Source organism: Ursus americanus, chromosome 25 (genome assembly GCF_024610735.1).
Source record: "Ursus americanus isolate L20-20 chromosome 25, mUrsAme1.1.p, whole genome shotgun sequence".
NCBI classification, from domain to species: domain Eukaryota; kingdom Metazoa; phylum Chordata; class Mammalia; order Carnivora; family Ursidae; genus Ursus; species Ursus americanus.
Window position 1 is genome coordinate 41629891 of NC_142151.1, and position 20124 is coordinate 41650014.

A 20124-nucleotide genomic window follows, 5' to 3' on the forward strand; every position below is an offset into this window, starting at 1 on the left:
GCAACCTAGACTCCTGGCCCCAGGATATTTCAGGGAAGCATATGCAGAAAGAGCAAGCAGCCACTGCTCAGAGACAGAATGCAAGTGGAGGGAGAGCCAAGTTCAGCTAAAGAGAGGTGGGGCTAGCCAGGGTGAAAAGGGTAAGAATGTGGAGAAGTCTCTCTGCAGAACAGGGAGTTTCCAAGTCCCATTAATCACATCCCAACAATGTCTCAATTCCTTGTCTTCCTTTCCACCCCTGCTGCCCTCCACCCTCAAGAGCTTTCACTTGGGTTCTCAAGAGAGCCTTACTGCTTGTCTCTATGCTATCAATCTCTCACCTTGCCAGTATACATTTTACATCGTTGCCAGAAACATCTTTCTAAAATACAAGTCTGACCATGTCATTCTCTGCATGGAAACCTTCAACTGTTCCTGTTGTTCATCTAACTAAATCCTAAACTTAGGAATGGCATTCAAGGCCTTCTATCACCTGGCCCAAACTGAACTGTACCAGTTGCTTCTCCCTTTTGTATTTCTCCATGCCGGACTGCTTGCTTTCCTATTCCCTTTGTTCATGGTCAGTTTCCACAGTCCTCTGGTGGAACCTATCATAAACCGAACTCATTCTGCTTTATGTTCAAGTTCACCGCTGTGAATTCACAAGTCCATCTCTTCCACAGAAGGTAAACTAAACTTCCCTGAAGGTAAAATTCACCTGGGATACTTGCTGAAAACACAAATTCCTAGGCCCCATCCCAGATACATGGAATCAGAATCTTTTTTTTTTTCCCCAGTTAGATTAGTACAAGGACTTTCCTTTTATTGTCAATTAGAACAGCCACTAGAGAGGTTTGAAAAATGATGGACATGATCTGTTTTACATTCTTGAAGGTCACCTTGTCTGTAGTGTGGGTAATTAACTGTATAGCAGCAGAAGTGGAAGTAGTGAGGCCACGGAGGGAGCTAGTGCAGAAAACTAAGGGGAGATGGAGGCAGCTCGGCCTCACCGGGACAGCTGTGGAAGTGCTGGGAAGCCGTCAGACTGAAGATGCATCTGACTGTAAAGCTGACATGCTGCTAGACAGTTAAGACTGCAATTTGCCTATGAAATGTCTTCGTGTTAGTCACCTACATAATGGCTCTTTGTTAGTGTGAGTGAGTGTGTGTATTTATAAAACTTCTTTCGTAATCTTAGGTTGCCAGACCTTGCTAGGTAAGACCACAGTACTACCTGAACAAAATATCTGATAATGCCCCAGAATGCTGGATGGAGTACTCTAGAAAAGAAGAAATGGTTTCTAAAATTACATCTTGCATTGTTCTAACACAGAACAGAATCTTTAGGGGAGGGGCAAGGGAAGCCATATAGGATGGTTTTTAAAACATGTCCAAAAAAATCATTGACATTTCTCCCATTAAAAAGTACAGTCAGGGGCACCTGCGCAGCTCAGTCGGTTAAGCGTCTGCCTTCAGCTCAGCTCGTGATCCCAGGGTCCTGGGATCGAGACCCGTGTCAGGCTCCCAGCTCATTGGGAGTCTGCTTCTCCCTCTCCCTCTGCCTCTCCCCCTGCTTGTGCTCTCTCTGCCTTTCTCCCTCTCAAATGAATAAATAAAATCTTTAAGGAAAAAAAAGAAGTACAGTCAAATTCCCCTCCCTCTGAAAATGGGCCAGCCTTAGGGACTGGTTTCCAATGAAGACAATGTGGCAAAAGTGATTCTATATAACTTCTGAGGCTAGGTCATAAAAGGCCACACAACCCCTGAACCTGACCCCCTTCTTCCTTTGTTTCCTCCCTCCTCTATCTCTGGATGCTTGCCTTTGGAACCCAGCCAACTAAGCCAAGCAGCCACATGGAAAAGCCACGTGTAGGTACTCTGACCAGGGCTCTAGCTGAGATCCCAGCTGACTGCCAGCAGCAACAACCCGAACTGTCAGTGAGTGAGCCTTTAGATGACTATGGGCCCTGTATTTGAGCCACCCTGGCTTATGCTAAGGCAAGTGGAGGCAAGCCCGCCCCAAACTGGAGACTCGCAAGCAAAATAAATGTTAGTATTTCAAGCCACTAAATTTGGGGGATTTTTTTCCCCCTAGGCAACAACAGATAACTGGAACACCATATTATTAACAGGCACCCCATGTGATTCTTAAGATGAAGGAAGTTAGGGGACTTCATCTACTATGTAAATTATACTAACCTATACCATTAATTTCCTTGAGGTCAGGGATTAAATCTTAAGAGCTTTCCAGATCTCTATCCCTTTTTTTCTGAAATCTCTATTGATTTTCTTGTTTTGATAAGAACAATACATGTTTGTTATAAAATTACAATAATATAAAATGTATAATGTGGAAGGTAAAAGGGCTACGTAGTTTCTCTCCACCTTCACGCTACCTTAAGCAGTAACCAAGGCCAGCAGTTTGGAAGGGCAATGTTTTCCACAGAAAACAAGTGTGTGATGCATTTGGCACTGAAGAAAAGGGGACATTGCAGATTACAGAAGCGTCCTATCGGTATTTAGCTGTATCCTAGATACAGTTCCCAGAATCATCTTCTTCAAATCTTGACCATCTTTCTTCTCTTCAGTGTATAAGAGCTTCCTATTAATTAACAAACTCTATTCGTGAGGTAAACCTACCACCTGTCCTAAGCCCCTCCCAGTATGGCATCTCTATTTGAGTGAAGCCAATGTGTTTGCCATCCCTGGTCATATTATTTACATATAGTATCCCTCTTACATCTGTTGAGTGCCTACTACGTTCCAGTCACCGAGCTATACATGTGCTAGGCATATAAATTAAGCAAGAAAGGGACCCTCATATCAAAGAACTCATGGTCCAAGCAGGGAGTCAGCAAACCTTCTCTTAAAGGATCAGATAATAAATATTTTAGACTTCGAGGCTATATGGTCTCTGCTACTGTAGCATGAAAGCAGCCATAGACAATGCACAAATGGATATGGCCATGTTTCAATAAACCTTTATTTACTAAAACAGGCAGCCAGCAGGCCATAGTTTGCCCAGTTTGCACTGCTCAACAGAATGTTACGCAATGGTGAAATGTTTCTGTGATCTCCAATATGGTAGCCACCAACTACATGTAGCTAGTGGACCCTTGAAATGTGGCTCGTGCAGCTGATGAACTGAATTTTAAATATTATTTAAATTTAATTAACTTAAATTTAAGTCGGTACATATGCAGTGGTTACTATATTGGATAATGCAGATACAGAGTATACCTAACACTCCCTTCAACTAAATCAAAACTTGCCTCAAAACTCATCTCACCTCTGGAAAGCCTTCCTAACTAGCTTCTGCCCATGATGGTCACTTTCTCTCTCTTATTCTGTTTCTGGTCCTTACTCCCACTCATCTTGGATGTGCTGACACTTTGAGTAAGAATTACGTGTTTTATAATTAACTTTTGTGTTTGTAACTTTTTCTATTCCCAGCTAAAAAAAAAAAAAATTCCAGGATAGAGAATGTGTCTCCTGATTATTATCATCCTTCTCCTTAAGCACCTCATATGGTGCTTCAATTTCAGAAGGTGCTCAATAAAGCCATTTTACACCATGTACTTCCTTTACTGATTCCCCTGACAGGTGGTAATGTTTGCTCAAGACAGATGGTCCTTTTGGACCAGGATCAGTACTTACTTGGAGAATATTTCTACAATAGCCGATGATTTGTTCTTGTTGACAAGAGAAAGTTCTTTGGCAGTTACCCTCAACGATACTGAAGTCCACTGCCGTCTATTAAATGGAGCTGATTCCATCTTATCTACAGATATACCTATGGAGTAAAGAAAGTCAGAATATCAGACACAGAAGAGGATTCTCCAGCATCCAAGGACTGGCAGTGCTGTGCGAAGAGAGAGTAGAAAGCCCTAGACCGGCAGAACCACACTCCTCTATGGTTCTCTCAGAAACTGTAAACTTGGTCAAATGATTCAATAGCTGAGTTGTAGTTTCCTGTAAAATGAGAAGGTTAGACCAGATGATCTCTAAGGTCCCTTCCAGTTCCATCATTTTATGACTGACCTCACTGTACAAACATCAGTTGGCCTTCCCCTGAACTTAAATCTGTTCCAAAGTCACATTTGGAGTGAAATATTCCACTCTTCTGAGTTACATCCCAGGGGAAGTACAACTGGCATCTCTGTAGATTCAGGTCCAAATTAGGTTCTACCTACCTCCAAGTTTCTTTTGGATGCTCTCTCTCCCCAAACTCTGCAGCACTGACCACTTGGTTTGGAGAGAGAGCTGGGGACACCGTATGGTATCATATAAAGAGCAAGGGCTTTAAGTCGAGATAGACTTTACTTGAAATCATAACTTTTGTTACCTTGAACAAACTATATAATCTTTTCAGTTTTAGTTTCTTCAGCTGAAAAATGAGAATAATACCTACCATTATAAGTGTTTTGATATGGATTTAAGGAGATAATATATTTTAAATACTAAGTATATTATAATAGTATTAAGAACATTTTAAGTATAATATATTAGAATTGGCTTTTGTATAAAATAAAATAAACAAAAATAAATTCTTATTATTTTTACATTTTAACAATCTTAACAACAGGGGGAAGTATAATGCACTTTATATTTTTTTAACGATTTTTTTATTCATTTGAGAGAGAGAGAGAAAGAGAGAGATTACAAGCAGGGGGAGGGTCAGAGGGAGAGAGAGAAGCAGACTCCCTGCTGAGCAGGGAGCCCTACACAGGGCTTGATCCCAGGATCCTGAGATCATAACCTGAGCTGAAGGCAGATGCTTAACCGACTGAGCCACCCAGGAGCCCCAGTATAATGTACTTTAAATTCAGAGGACAAAACCTCTATTCTGAAATTCTTTTCTAAAATCCCTTTGAGTCAAAGCATACATAAAGACATGCCCCTGAAATATCTAGTCCCTATTCATTAATCTGGATGGCTTCGTTTTTGTCCCAGAAATTACCAAAGGAGTTTTTGCCCTAGTAATTACCAAAGGAGTTCCAACCTTTGTTCAGAAGAGGTAAGATTAGAAATGAGCCAATAGTTTCCTTATTTGAAGAGTGAAAAATACTACTTGCAGGTATCTTGACAACCACAAAGCATAACTGATCTGGCAGAATGCATGGTTCATCAGGTACTGCTTCTAACAACCTTGACGACAACGGAACACACACGGTGTGCTTAACCAAGCGACTTGGGCTGCCATTTCACACTAAAAGTCCTCTTATGCAAAGTAAGTGATAAGCAACCCTAAAAGACCACACTACTTTTCCACCTGTAGTACTCATTCTTCCAACTAAAGCACTGTCTGAAAACAATGCTAATTTTATTGTTCTGTTTACTTGTTACTGTTTCTTGTTACTTGTTACTGTTTACTTCCCCATGCTGGAAGGTAACATAGAAGCCTCTCGTGGTAAGGAGGTCTGCTGTTAGAGACAGACACATCTAAGTGGGAGTTCTGGCCTCGTCCCTAAAACTTAGATTTCTCATCCATAACAAGAGTACTTCCTTCACAATATCCTTATGAGAAATAAATAAGATAAACAAGACTGTGACACAGAATAAGTAATGAATGTTGGTTTCATATAATATCTCTTTTCCTGGATAAAATAATTTTAATTCTATATGTTCTTTTTTTTTTTTTTAAGATTTTATTTCTTTATTTTGCAAGAGAGAGACAGCGTGCAAGCAGGGGATGGGGCAGAGGGAGAGAGAGAATCTCAAGCAGATACCAGGCTGAGTGCAAAGCCCAACGTGGGGCTGGATCTCATGAGCCTGGGATCATGATCTGAGCCAAAATCAAGAGTCAGCTGCTCAACCAACCAAGCCACCCAGGCGCCCCTCTACATATGTTCTTTGAAGTAAACTTGAATGTATCAAATAATATATATTTATTTGTCTATCTGCTTTCCAGTTTGTATCTGACCCACCAAACATTGTCAGCCCTTATTCTAATGAGAAAAAGACATAGAAGGAACAAACAATTCAGCTAAACTTAGTCATGTAAAACCACAATAATGACCCTTTGGGCCAAGTTTAGGAAATACTGAACAACACTTTAAGACACTGTTTGGTACAACTGTGCTTCCAATGTAGGTATGGGTATAAATGTTGTCAGTGCTTCTATAGCAATCAATTCTGGATCAAAGAAAAAAAAGGTATGTTCTCAAATTTCTTTATAAAAAGGAAAAATCATTATTTGAGGCACTGAGTGTAGTTAAAAAAAAAAAAGAGTTTAATTCCCAAGTCTAATTCCATGGTTTTGATTAATCTTGACCAGAAATCCAAGAACAGTTAGAATACCTACCTTGGTAGAAGACTAGGTAAGCATGCTTTACATTCAAGGAATGAGGTTGCTCACACCCTGACCACACTTCTCGTTACAGAAGCAATACTGTTAATTTCTTAACAACGTGATTAGCACCCTATGAAACAGATAAAGGTAAGAATCAGTGTATGATTTTTGATAGACTCTGGTATCAGGTTACTGAGTAACTAGCTACTTTCTATAAGGTATAGGGACAGGGCCCTGCCCAAATAGAGTGTAACAGCTATTGACTTGGGGTGGGTTCCCTGCTCAACGGGGAGTTGGCTTCCCCCTCTTCCTCTGCCCCTCCTTCCGTTCATGTTCTCTCTCTCTCAAATAATAAAAATCTTTATAAAAAATCTGTTGGCTTGCTGACATGTACCCCAACAATTGTAGCATAAAGCCGAACGTGATTACAGGTAATGCAAGGTCTAGGAGTAGAGGATCTGATTTTCTGGCTTGATGGGAGGGAAGGGAAGAGACATCAGATTGACTTGGGACATAGAGATGGGCAGAATTTCATCAACTGACGGCGGGAGGAGGAAAGTGCATCTCAGGTAGAGAGAACCGCATTACACTCTTAGGGAGTTGAAATAGCATAGAATACTTCAATGGAGTTGACTGTAGGTGTAAGAGTAGTTGAAGATAAGGTAGGGAACTAATGGGGCCAGAATGGGAAAAGCCTTGAAAACCATGTTAAGGAGTTTGGGCCATAGTCCAATAGTGGAAAGAACTAGTCTGTGAGTGAGCAGAGATAAGGACTGGTCTTAACATGCCACTCCCTAGCACAGGTGTGACCTTCATGGCAAATCAAAAAAATAATTTCCCTGAGCCCAACACCCACAACTGTAAGATAAGAGTTTTATAGCAGATCACCCCCTAGTCTCTATGGTGGAACATGGCAAGTTTCCGAAAAAGCAAGTAACATAATGGGAAGCATGTTTTAAAAGCTGTTTCTGCAGCAGTGTATAACTTGGTAAGAAGGGAAAAGATTGGAGTCTAATTTACTTGTCAAAAAGATCCTAAAACTGTTGAAGTGAGAGGTAATCGAGGTTTACATTAGGATGGAGGGAGTGGCAAGGTGGGAAAAGAGAACTGAGTGTTCTTAGAATAAAACGGACTTAGGGATAGAGAAGGAATCAACACTGGCATCACCAAACTTGAATGATGAGAAGATTGCTGATGTCTTAACAGAGAGAGTAAATATAGGAAGAAGGGGGAGAATGATGGATTTTGCTTTACACGTGTTGAAATATACACATCTACAAGAAAAAGCCTAGTGAGACACTACAGGAAGCTAAAAATTAAAGGCTAAGGTTAAAAATCAGACTCTTGGAAAGAAGTGAACATTTTACAACATCTACTTATGTGAAGTACATATCTCAATTTTCAGAACCACTTTACAAGACTGGTTTTATTGTCATATTTATGATGAAAAACTAAAATTCAGAGATATTAAATAACTTTACAATGATCTCTTAGTTATGAAGTAACAAGGCTGGGATTCAAATCCATATTCTCTTTGATTTCCAAACTCAATTTTCTCTCTACTACAAGTAATGAATAATGATTAAAACCATCACTTTTAGCCACAGTAGAAAATTGCATAGCAAAATTTTTGAACCACCTAGCTGCAAACCCATACAAATTATCTCTCCGTAAGAGTGTAGTAGCAATGATCTTCTCAGAATGGTCAGCATCAGAGATAATCATTTGTTCTTTCAGTGAAACCTAGAGTTACCTTGAGCCTACTTGAAATACTCTCCATTTTGAATATTCTGACTTTCGTGGGCTTCAATTAAAGGTGTGATAGCTCTCCCTACTTACCCACACTCTTAGATAGGAATCCCATTGTTAGACTTAAGGACAATTTCCTTAATTTTAGAAATCTTGTTAAGAGTGAGAGGGAAAGGGACACCGAGGTGGCTCAGTCAGTTAAGCATCTGCCTTCGGCTCAGGTCATGATCCCGGAGTCCTGGGATTAAGCCCCACATCGGGCTCCCTGCTCAGGGGGGAGCCTGCTTCTCCCTCTCCCTCTGCCTGCTGCTCATGTTCTCGCTCTCTCTCACTCTTTCTCTCTCAAATAAATAAAATCTTAAAAAAAAAAAAGTGAGAGGGGCAAAAAAGGAGGGGGGCGCCTGGGTAGCTCGTCAGTTAAACGTCCAACTGTTGATTTCAGCTCAGGTCATGATCTCAAGGTCGTGAGATTGAGCCCCGCCTGGGATCTGTGCTGGGTGTGGAGCCTTTTTAAAGATAAGATTCTCTCTATCCCTCCCCTCTGTCCCTCCCTACCCTCCTTCTCTCAAAAAAAAAAAAAAAAAAAAAAAAAAAAGAGAGAGAGAGAGAGGGAAAGGCATGTATTGGAAAGACCGATCCAGAAGGAGGTATTCAGTTTGGGCTGCAATATCTTTTAATATTTTTTTCCAGAGCCCCATTTGACTTTAAGATCCAATCCATTGCATTACTATGTACAAATAATAAGAAGCCCTATCACTTATTGGACACTTATTAACTCATTTAATCCTTACAACAACCCTGGAGTTAGATAGTGTTATTTCCATTAAAGAAAAACAAAACACACCAAAAAACTGGTCCACTGAGGTTGAATAATTTGCCTGAGCTCATATAGCTAATACATGGCCCAGGCAGAAGTCAGTGTTCAGATTCCAACACCCAACCTCTCAGGTCAAATGCATTCTACCGCCACTTCAACTCTGATGGAAGAATTGCGGGACTGGTTGTCAATTGTGTGCAAGAGTTAAAGGAAATGGATATAACGAAAATAAGGTTGTTAGCCTCAGAGATTGCAAGGACAGTGGTATAACTAATAATAATGGGATAAAAGGTAACCATTTCCTAAGAAGGAAGATGCCTTCAGTTTTAGATACATAGGACAGATTTTAACATCAAGAGGGAACTTAGAAATCAAGTAACCAAGTCCCCCTTTTTTACAGTAGGAGAATTGAGAATTGAGCCACACAAAGGTCCAATAATTTCCCCAACTCACCAACTAGTTAGTATGAGAGTCAGAGTTCTACTTCCCAGTTCAAAGTTCTTCTACCACACTTGGCAGCTTGAGGTAGGGTAGCTAAATGTCCTATGACCAAGCGGTAGCCTGGAGACAAAATCTCTTAAACAAAGGTTCTTTCAAGTTTAAGGGTTGGGCAATGACTCACTGGGAAATTTGGTCCCAGGTATCTGCTTCCTTGAGCTACTGCTGAGGGTGAGGCCTGTAGCTGCCCCAGGAAACCTACCTTAATAAATTCATTTACAGACTTAACCTAACTAAGCAAATTGTCTTGCAGGATCCATGCTTGGAAGAAAATAAATGAGCGGCCACTAATACAATCCTGTTCTTATAAATCTAATCTCCTAATCTCATCATGTCTTTCTCTCTCCCTCTCACTCCCTGCAACCCCCATCCCCAGGAGATAATTACTTGTGTAAGAGGCATAGTTGCCTGAACACAGCCTCAAGAAAATGAGAGAGAGCAAAGTACAAACTCAATTGTTAAAAGAAAATGTTATTTTTAGAAACAGATTGTGGAGTTTGACTTTTTTTTAAAAATCAAGAATTTTTTGTGATTCGAATGTCAGAGAGCAACCAATTAAAAGAAAAAAAAAACAACCTAAAAGAACTTCAAGGTGCAAAGGGAAATTTTAAACAAAAGCAACATGAAATATATTCCCACATAATGTTTTTTTCAGAATATAAACTACATTTCTTCCTCCCTCCCACTCCTCCTTCCCTCTTTCTTTCCTTCCTTCCTTCCTTCCTTCCTTCCTTCCTTCCTTCCTTCCTTCCTTCCTTCCTTCTTTCCTTCCTTCCCTCCTTCCCTCCCTCCTTCCTTCCTTCCTTCCTTCCTTCCTTCCTTCCTTCCTCCCTTCCTCCCTTCCTCCCTTCCTCCCTTCCTCCCTTCCTTCCTCTTCTTCTTCTTCTTCTTCAAGTAGGTTCCACACCCAGCATGGAGCCCAAGGTGGAGTTTGAACTCATGACCCTGAAATCAAGACCGATGTGAGTGTTGATTGAATCAAGTCAGATGCTTAACCAACTGAGCCACCCAGGTGCCCCTACATTTATTTCTAAGGGTATATGTATATTTTTTACAAACACGGTGACTAAATTCACATAATTGAAAAAGCTTTTGAAAGTTAATATTTTTTTAACTTATTTGTACTTTTTAGATTTACACAAGTTGCAAAGATAGTACAAAAGTTCCCCTGTAACTTTCACAAAGCTTTATCTTATATTACCATAGCACAACTATCAAAATTAAAAATTTCCACTAAAGTCATCTTTCTGTTCCAGGATCCTACACTACACTTAATGGTAATGTCTTCTTAAGTCTCTTACAATCTCTATGACAGTTCCTCTGTTTTTCCTTGTCTTTCATGAGCAGGACACTTTTGAAGAGTACTGGTTAGGTATTATACAGACTGACCCTCAATTTGGGTTTGTCGGTTCCTCTGATAAAAAGAACCCGGGCTCCTCTAATAAGTAGTTGATTCCAGAGCTGGGGCAGGGCAAATACCAGATGAGCCTGGGATATCTCACAATCCTCAAAAAAAAAAAAAAAAAAAAAAAAAAAAGTTTTTCCTTTTAAAAATATGATGCTTTCTTAGATTGAAGTGATAGAATTTTGGGAAGAATACTACAGAGCTGATGTGCCTTCTTCCTCATTGTATTCTATCAGAGGGCAAAGATGTTGAGGTCTTGTTACTGGGTCATTTGGTTAAGGTGGTGTCTGCCAGGTTTCACCACTGTAAAGTTACTATGCTTCCCTTTAGAATTCATAAATATTTGGGGAGAGATCCTTTAATCCTATTCCTTCTTAAACTTTTATTCATCAATTTTAGCATTCATGGGCTGATCTTGCCTTCAGCAACTATTATGACGTTCTAATGGTGATTTTCTATTGCCCTCATTTCTTCTGCCTTTATTAGGTGGAATTCTTCTATAAGGGAGAACTGTCCTTTCCCTCTTGTTTATTTATTCAATCATTTATTTATATTAGGACAGACTCAAAGGTATCTATTTTATTTCCTGGGTTATAATAATTCTTGGGTTATTTTATTCCCTGGCTAATTTTATTTTGTTGCTCAAATTGTTCCCAGCTTTGGTCACTTGGAGCTCTTTCAGCTTGGCTCTATTGTCCGTTCAATGTGCCACCATTTTTTTTTAAAAGCACATTCTTACTTTTTAGCACTGTAAGATGTTCCAAACTCGTCTTCTATTTGCCCAGCCCCAGCCCTGAAATCAACCACTTCTCCAAGGAGTCCTGATTCCTTTTATTGGAGAAACCAAATCTGGGCACTACATGTGCTCATTGCTACTGGGCTCTCTTGGGGGACAGAACCAGGAGTATATGTATGTATATTAACTCATGCATATAACACACACATATATTTCCATATTCATCTCTATATCTATCTGTGTGTTGGTGTGGATACACACACACACACACACACACACACACACACACACACAATCTAGCATCATAAGATTCATTATCTAGCGTTCCTTTTATTTATTTGTAACTTCTTTCTCTGATAGGGAGAAGCCTAACTCCATATAATTTTGACAGGAAAAAATAATCTCCAAAATTATGCCATTACCAGTTTCTGCTCCTTTGATACACCATATATTTTTTCACTCCACCTCGAATGTTATCCTTCCTCAATCTGTTCAAGACTCCAGGAAAGACGACCTCCTCAAAGAACACTTTCCTGAACTGCCCTAGTCCTGTTCCCAATCAGTATAGGTCACTCCCTTTATTTTACCATAATTTTATAAATTCTACTCAATAGAAAGATTCTTGAGACCAGGGGACAGATCTACTTTGCCTCTTGCCCTCTTGGCATCTAGTATATTGCTTTCTAAATAGAAGGAACTTTATGGATGCTTTGAATGAAATTGCACGAAGGTTTAAATTTTATCCAAAACACTATCAGTACAACAAAATGAATGCTTATTATGCAGTCTTAAGTTCAGTTGTTGAGAAAGTATGTATCATTTTTTGGAACTGTGAATTAGCAATTTTAGCTTATTCAAACTTTGAGACAAACTCAAGGGATATGAAAAAAGACAGAACCAGTTAATAACTTCAAATAACTGTACATAAAAGCCTCACTACTCTATTATTCAGCAACACTGTGTTAGGCAAGTCTAACGAGTCTGTTAGAATTATCATTACTACTGTTCTTGGAAGAGTTTTAGCCCGGTCTCTGTAGAAACATGTATCCAAGACAATAAGAAAATTGTAACAATGATCAAATTCCCAGGGGTCAACAAGGATGTAGATGTTTGCATCAAGACAAAATCACTTCAGTAACATCTTGTCTCTTTTTAAAAATCTCCTTTTAAGGATATTTGTTCTTAAAAAACACTATGATGCAGGGTCAGAGTAATGAAAAGGAGGTTGTGTAATTCTGAGAAGCAATTTTACTTCAGGAAACTGCTCACCAAAGAATCAGAGACAGTTTCACTGGACGCTTCAAAATTCACCTTTACTGATTCACACTTCACCACTCCAGAGAAAAGAAAGCACACTTAGGTATCACCTTTTCCTCCCTTCACCTATGTCTGGGGAAAAATAACTGTCATGACAGTCTACCTGAGCTCCCATTTCACCTCTGCCCCTGACTTTGCCCTCTCTACCTAAAACCATGGTCACATTTTTTTTTTTTTTTTAGAGGTGGGGAGGGGCGGGGGAGAGGGAGAGAGAGAGAGAGAATCCTAAGAAGGCTACACACCCAGCATGTGAGTCCGACAGGACAGGGCTCCATCTCACAACCCTAAGATCTTCCCCAAGCCTTATCAAGAGTCAGATGCTTAACCTACTGAGCCACCCAGGAGCTCCCATGCTCACATTTCTGACATGTGTGTTTGTGTATACAGATCAGAAATTTGTATATACAGATTAAAATAAATCATCCTTTTTTCTCTTAAGCCTTTCGCCCCCCTCAATATATCAGCTCGACCTTGCTCCTACCTTCACAGCCAAACCTTAGTCTCCAGATGCTCATTGTTTCCATTTCCTCATCTTCCATTCATCCCCCTGACCACTTGGGTCTGACTTCTACTTCTATCATCCTACCGATGTTACTCTCCTAAAAATCTCTTGCTGTCAAATCCAAGGACTATGCCTCAGTTTTTATCATTCTCTGTTGTCATCTGAATTGTTGATTCAATTCTGATTCATTTCTGACATTGTATTTTCCCTTGTTTTTTCTTAACTGGAACGCTCCTGATTCCTTTCCTATCTTTCAAGCCAATTTCAATTTCACTCTCCCTCTGCTCATCTCTGTTCCTAGGCATTACCGAAGGGTCACTTACTCTCCTCTCTCTGGGTGAGCTCAGCCACTCTCAAGTCATCAAAGGTCACTTACACCAGACGATTCCCAAAGCTTCTTGACTTCCAGCCCTAGAATTCCTACTGCATGTCCCATAAATCAACAACATAACACAGTCCAAATCACATGTGTCATCCTCTCTTATCCCTCCTCCTCGAATTAAGTTTATTTCACCACAAATAATTTTTCTCGCAAGATGAGCTGGTATGTACATTTTTGCTTTTATTAAATAAAATGAAGTATAGTATGACATAACATGCAGTACGTAGTATGATATAACATGCAGTATGAGGTACAGTATGATATCACATGAAGTATGAAGTATAGTGTGATATCACATGTAGTATGAAGCACAGTATGACATCACATGAAGTATGAAGTATAGTATGATATCACATGTAGTATGAAGTACAGTATGATATCACATGAAATATGAAGTATAGTACGATATCACATGTAGTATGAAGCACAGTATGATATCACATGAAGTATGAAGTATGGTATGATATCACATGTAGTATGAAGTACAGTATGATATCACATGAAGTATGAAGTATAGTATGATATCACATGTAGTATGAAGCACAGTATGATATCACATCAAGTACAGTATGAGGTACACTTTGATAGAACAACATGCGCACAAGTTCTGAAGTTAAAAAGAAGACTTACAGGCTCTTACTCTGCCCTTTCTAGTTGTGGTGACCGCTGGCAATTTGGTCACCTCTCTGAGGAGTATCCCACCACCTACCTTAGCTCGTCAAATGTTCTACACAAAATGTCTAACATTTTGAGGAAAAGGCAGAGAAGCTAAGAGTATAGGCAATTGAGCAGAATCTAGCTGTTAAAATCTCACACCACTTACTAGCTCTGTGATCTTGGGCAAGTTGTTATACTCAGTCTCAGTTTCCTCATCTGCAAATTGGGGATAAAAGAACCTACTTCATAGCTTTGTTTTGAGCATTAAAACAAGTTCCTAAACATCAAGTTTGAACACCACTACCTAGCACCTAATGAATGCTCAAAATATTTATTATTATTATTATTAATTAATAAGCATTATCTTACACACACCCTTTCTTTCACATGTGGACTTTATATAAACTTTTTCTCATATCTTTAGGCAGGCTCTCCTTATCTCTCTTAATCCCTTGCCTTTCTTATTACATATTCCTGACTCTGTCTAAAAATGCTTTAGACCCTCCCTGGCCTTATGCTGTCAGTCTCAGCTAAAATGACACTTCCTTCCATATACCCTCCCTGACCACCCAAGCCTAGAAGATTCCTCTTAAGTCCCCAAAGTACAGACCTACCCCTGACACTGATTACATTCTTTTGTTTTGTTTAATCACACTGTATTTTACTCTCAGAACAGTGCCTGGCACATGGTGGATACTCAAATATTTGTAAGATAAAGGGAGGAATACCAGGTATTTGAAATCATTGGTTGGATTCAACTATTTTTATAGACTAGTGCTTTGGGGGGAAAAATGAAACAGCAAGCTGTGTTTATTTATTCTAAGGCAAATTATTCCAAGTTATAGGAAACCAGTGGATATAGCCATAAAAAAAATGATTTCTAGCACCAAACTCAGGTAGAAAAATACTGAACCCTATCAATACAGATTGTTTTAGTTAACTCCCTCTGTTGCCATAATTCAGGTCTTTTCTTACAAATGCTATTTCTTACAAATAACTCTTTGGCTTTTGAAACCCTTAATTTAGTAGGTCACACCTTGAATAAAATAAGAATCACCTAGGAAGTATGTTCTATTTTTTTTCAAGTTTGATATTAATTTTATTCTATTTTCGGTATAACTTTAAGTACGTAAAGGTTTATTTCCACAGGCCTCAGGAAGTGGGTAGAAGTCACAGGACAATCTCTCTTCTCACCAAGAATGTTGCATATTTTGGTAAGTGCCCTAGAGAGAAAAAACTGTAATTTACATTAGCAATGCTGTGCAAGATTCTTCTTTTTTTTTTTTTTTTTAAGATTTTATTTATTTATTTGACAGAGAGAGAGAGAACACAAGCAGGGGGAGCGGGGCTCCATCCCAGGACCCTGGGATCATGACCTGAGCCGAAGGCAGACGTTAACCGTTAACCGACTGAACCACCCAGGCGCTCTGCTGAGCAAGATTCTTCTATAAGACTTAAAACCAGGCTGCAGTGGAGATTTTAGTCCACTGTTCAGGTGCCTGGACAGAAATCAGAAGCAGTTGAGCATGACAGGGCAAAGGAGGCAGTGAAGATGGAGGACAGGCATGGAAGGAGGAAGGAATTCCAGATTCCTTGGAATACTGTATTTTCTTTTTCTTTTTTCTTTTCTTTTTTTTTCCTTTCCTTATCTTTTTCTTTTCTTTTTTTCCCTTGTTTAAGTCATCTCTGTAGGAAGGTGCTGGGCAGGGATCCCACAGAAAGAAAGGGTCCAAGAATCCTTTAACTGACCTGGGTGCAGGACACTGCCACAGCAGCTGATACAGGAGAGCCTCCTCTCTCAGGTTCAGGCAGACCCAGATGGAATGCAAAATAAAAGGAATGCTTATAAGGAAACAATTTTTCTTGGAATGCTAGATGGCCAAGCTTCAGCCTTCGGTCCAGGGCAACCCCTGCCTCACTTGTCAACAGTGAAAAGTTAGTTTGGTTAGAAGAACCAGCTAGAATCACACCAGCCTCTGCTACCTTCATGCTCATTGTTGGAAAAAGACGAACTTGTGTGAACATTCTGATCTGCTGATTCCTGGCGACTGCTTGATTCTTCCCCAAACACTGTTGGTCAAATAACCTCCAAAGGCTGGAAGTCAAAACACCCCAGTCTGGTGTATGGTTCCTTAAGAATGGACTGGCGGTGTGGTTGAGGGCACCGGGAAAAGCTGCACCTTCCCGCAGAAGATCAGCTGACCTGCTCCCCTGCCCCAAATTTCAGCGTGAGGTATATTTCAGTGAGGTAGCTATGCTTCTCGAAAGGTAGAGGAAATCTAAAAAAGAACCATCTTGATACAGATTTATCCCATGGTATGAAGGAGAGGGCAAAGAACCCAGCGGCAGTTTGTTTATCCAGCAATTTCTGTCACTGTGGTGACCAACGCCTGCCCATTTCAAAGGGTCTTGAACCTCTCAGGGACTGGGAATTCACTGAAGTCACCACCTTCTGTAGGAATGAGGACCTTCATCTCAGATTTGGCACTGGCTGTCTCACAACCCAGGGAATTCTTGCTCAGGTAAACATGGCAGCCCTCTGTTTTGTTGATGGAAATGGTTGACACTTCACCCATGACCTGAACTTTGACATCCCTACTATGGATTATCTCCACAATGCGTACCACATCATTGAACACCAGACCAAGTTTCTGACAGTTACCTTCCATAATGGAGTGAATTTTGCCCTAGTTTGCAATGTCATATTGACACACTTGTATACATAAGCCACCCGTTTCAGATCTGTGTCATCAATCACCAGGTTGGAAACGTTGTCTTGATTTTCCACAAACAAGGGAAGTTTGCTTTAAATACTGATTTCCAGGTCCCATCCCACAATTCTGACTCATTAGGTTTGGAGTAGGGCCTGGGAAGACCTCATTTTAACAGGAACCTTGAAGTTATTCTAGTGTCAGAGGTTTCCCCATCACATGTTGGAAAACACTAAAATGAAAGGGTTTAAGACCCATATGTATTCCAAGAAAAATAGAAAAACAGAAGCATAAAAGATTTTTATATTGCTTACTTTCAAATATTGCCATTCAAGGGGCGCCTGGGTGGCTCAGTGGGTTGAACATCTGACTCCTGATTTCAACTCAGGCTGTGATCTCAGGGTTGTGAGATGGAGCCCTGAGTCAGGGTCCATGCTCAGTAGGGAGTCTGCTTAAAGATTTCCTCCCTGTGCCCCTCCCTCCCTCTCTCTCACAAATAAATAAAATCTTAAAAAACAAAACAAAACAAAAAAAACCCAAAAACAAAACAAAGCAAACACAAAAAAAGCTTGCCTGCCCAGCAGGCACAAAATTACTCTGTAGACTAATGACTCATGGTAATAAAATTGTGTTCTTTTTATTCTCTTTTTTTCTCTAGCTTGATTTGTTACTGAATTTTAAGTGCTGCTTGAGAAAAGTATACAGAATTTTTAAAACGGTATCTGAGCAGAAATTCCAATTTATTTTTACCTACCACATATGAGAGCAACTAAATCTGAGATGTCAAAAGTTAAAGCAGGAAGCCAAGAGACTTGGGCTCTAATCTTTAATCTACAACTAATTAGCAGTATCATCTGCTAAGAAGTCATCTCTCAGGGCCTCAATTTCCTCTGGTGTAAAATGAAGGGGTTAAAATAGCCTAGTATTTTTCTAACTGCAGGTCTCAACTAGTGAGTTGTGAAATCAATTTTAACGGGTTGGAACCAAGACGTTTGTGCTAAAGAAAAAGAATAGAATGAAACACAAAATGTCAGGCTGCATCACACAGAGTTTAAGTATTCTTTTATAAAGCTTTTGTTTCAGTTATTTGTGTGCATATAAACTGGGTAAGAATGTAAAATATTTCTTACTGTGGGATGTGGTTAAAAAAATTATAGTCTGACAAGTATTGGCGAGGATGTAGAGAAATTGAAACGCTCATATACACTGTTGATGAGAATGTAAAATCATGCAGTTGCTTTGGAAAATAGTTGGCAGCTCCTCAGAGGGTTAAACACATCATTATCATATGATCCTGCAATTCCATTCCTAGGGGGTTACACACACACAGAGAAATGAAAAAAGAACACATGTCTACACAACAAGTTGTACAAGATCGTGTATAATACCATTATTCACAACAGCCCCAAAGTGGAAACATTCTAAATGTTCATCAACTGGGAAGCAGATAAACAAAATGTGGTCTATCCATATAAAGGTATGATATTTGGCCATGAAAAGGAATGAAGTACAGATATATGCTACAATATGGGTGAACCTTGAAAAAATTACGCCAGGTAAAAGAAACCAGTCACCAAGATCATATATCGTTATGATTTCATTTATATGAAATGTCTAGAATGGGCATACCTACGGAAATAGAAAGTAGATTGTGGTTGACTAGCCCTGGCAGGGGGTTGAAGGGGATCGACTGACTGCTAAAGGGTATGGGTTTTTTCTGGGAGGTGATGAAAGCGTCATAAAATTGATTGTGGCGATGGTTGCACAACTCTGTGAATATATCAAAACCCACCAAGCTGCACAATTTAAATAGGTAAATTGTATGGTATACGAATATGTCAATAAAACTGTTATTTTAAAAATTATAGTTTGGAAGTCACTTAGACTAGATGACAGATGATCACTGAGGTCCCTGAGAATTCTGAGTGCACCCCCCCACCCAGGGCTCACATCACCTATTTCATATCCTGGTTATTTGGAGGCAGAGCAGGGCCATGGGAATACCCGCTGATTCCAGCCTTGAGTCCAGGGCTAACCAGATGCATGGCAGCCTCTCTGTGCTACACTTTCCTTCTACATAAAATGAGGATGACACACCTAAGCTACAGGGTGATGCTAAAAATAAAAGGAGAGAATAAATGCAAAGCAGTGCCTGGCACATTGCTTGAGGTCAGAGCCAAATCTTGTCGGTCTTTTTGGATGCCTCTGTGTCTAAGACACTGAATAAACATTATTCTACAGGTTTAGTTAACAGGCTACATATACGGGCTTAGCTTAGTTTATATGTCATATTGTCTTAAGGCCTATGTCCTAAGACTCTGATTAAAATAACTCATAAACGTAACATAGTCTTCGGCCACTTGACGTTTTTAGTGCAAAATTTACTCTGTAATATTATATAATGGAGGTAGTAACACTAGTTGAAAAGAAATTAGTGGTCTCTTTAAAACACTGAAATTTTTATTTCATAATTATTAGGAAAATTACCTATCTCCTCTTCAATGTTTGTTTTAGACATGTGAGCAATTAGTTTTTGTAGCTTTTGCCCAAAAGTCAAATTATACATGAATCACTTTTATTACAAAAGTAACTAAATTGCAAAAAGGAAAAGTTCAGATATAAATGTGGGGACTTCAGGGGCGCCTGGGTGGCACAGTGGTTAAGCATCTGCCTTCGGCTCAGGGCGTGATCCTGGCGTTATGGGATCGAGCCCCACATCAGGCTCCTCTGCTGGGAGCCTGCTTCTTCCTCTCCCACTCCCCCTGCTTGTGTTCCCTCTCTCGCTGGCTGTCTCTATCTCTGTCGAATAAATAAATAAAATCTTTAAAAAAAAATGTGGGGACTTCATAAGGTTCTTGTGCAATTTGAAAATTTTCAGTATTTGATTAAGCCAATGGTTTTCAAATAGCGTTTCAGCAGCTAAGGTGGAACTCCCAAGCATCCCTCTCATCTCCGCACACCACCACCCTCTTTCACCCTCCTCCTTTCCTTTGGAGAGCCTCTCCTACGCAATTCTCAACAAGCACTCCAAATGGGGGCTGCCCATTTGTCATTGCCTTGCTTCCTTGTCAGAGTGATT

General features: G+C 39.9%; 1 protein-coding gene across 4 annotated transcripts in view; it reads right to left on the reverse strand.

Annotated features, from left to right (window-relative positions):
- The window catches only part of LIMA1 (LIM domain and actin binding 1), an 86589-nt gene that overhangs the window by 52541 nt on the left and 13924 nt on the right, over positions 1-20124 (reverse strand). For 2 of the 4 annotated variants that reach the window (XM_045801077.2, XM_045801076.2), the window contains exon 2: positions 3637-3772. The exons of 1 other annotated variant lie outside the window; for it this stretch is intronic. In XM_045801077.2, the coding sequence (XP_045657033.1) occupies positions 3637-3755 (119 nt within the window). In that variant the 5' untranslated portion in view covers positions 3756-3772. Of the gene's footprint in view, positions 1-3636; positions 3773-6283; positions 6402-20124 lie in introns of all 4 variants that reach the window. One more of the 4 variants, XM_087855823.1, reaches the window with a different exon arrangement.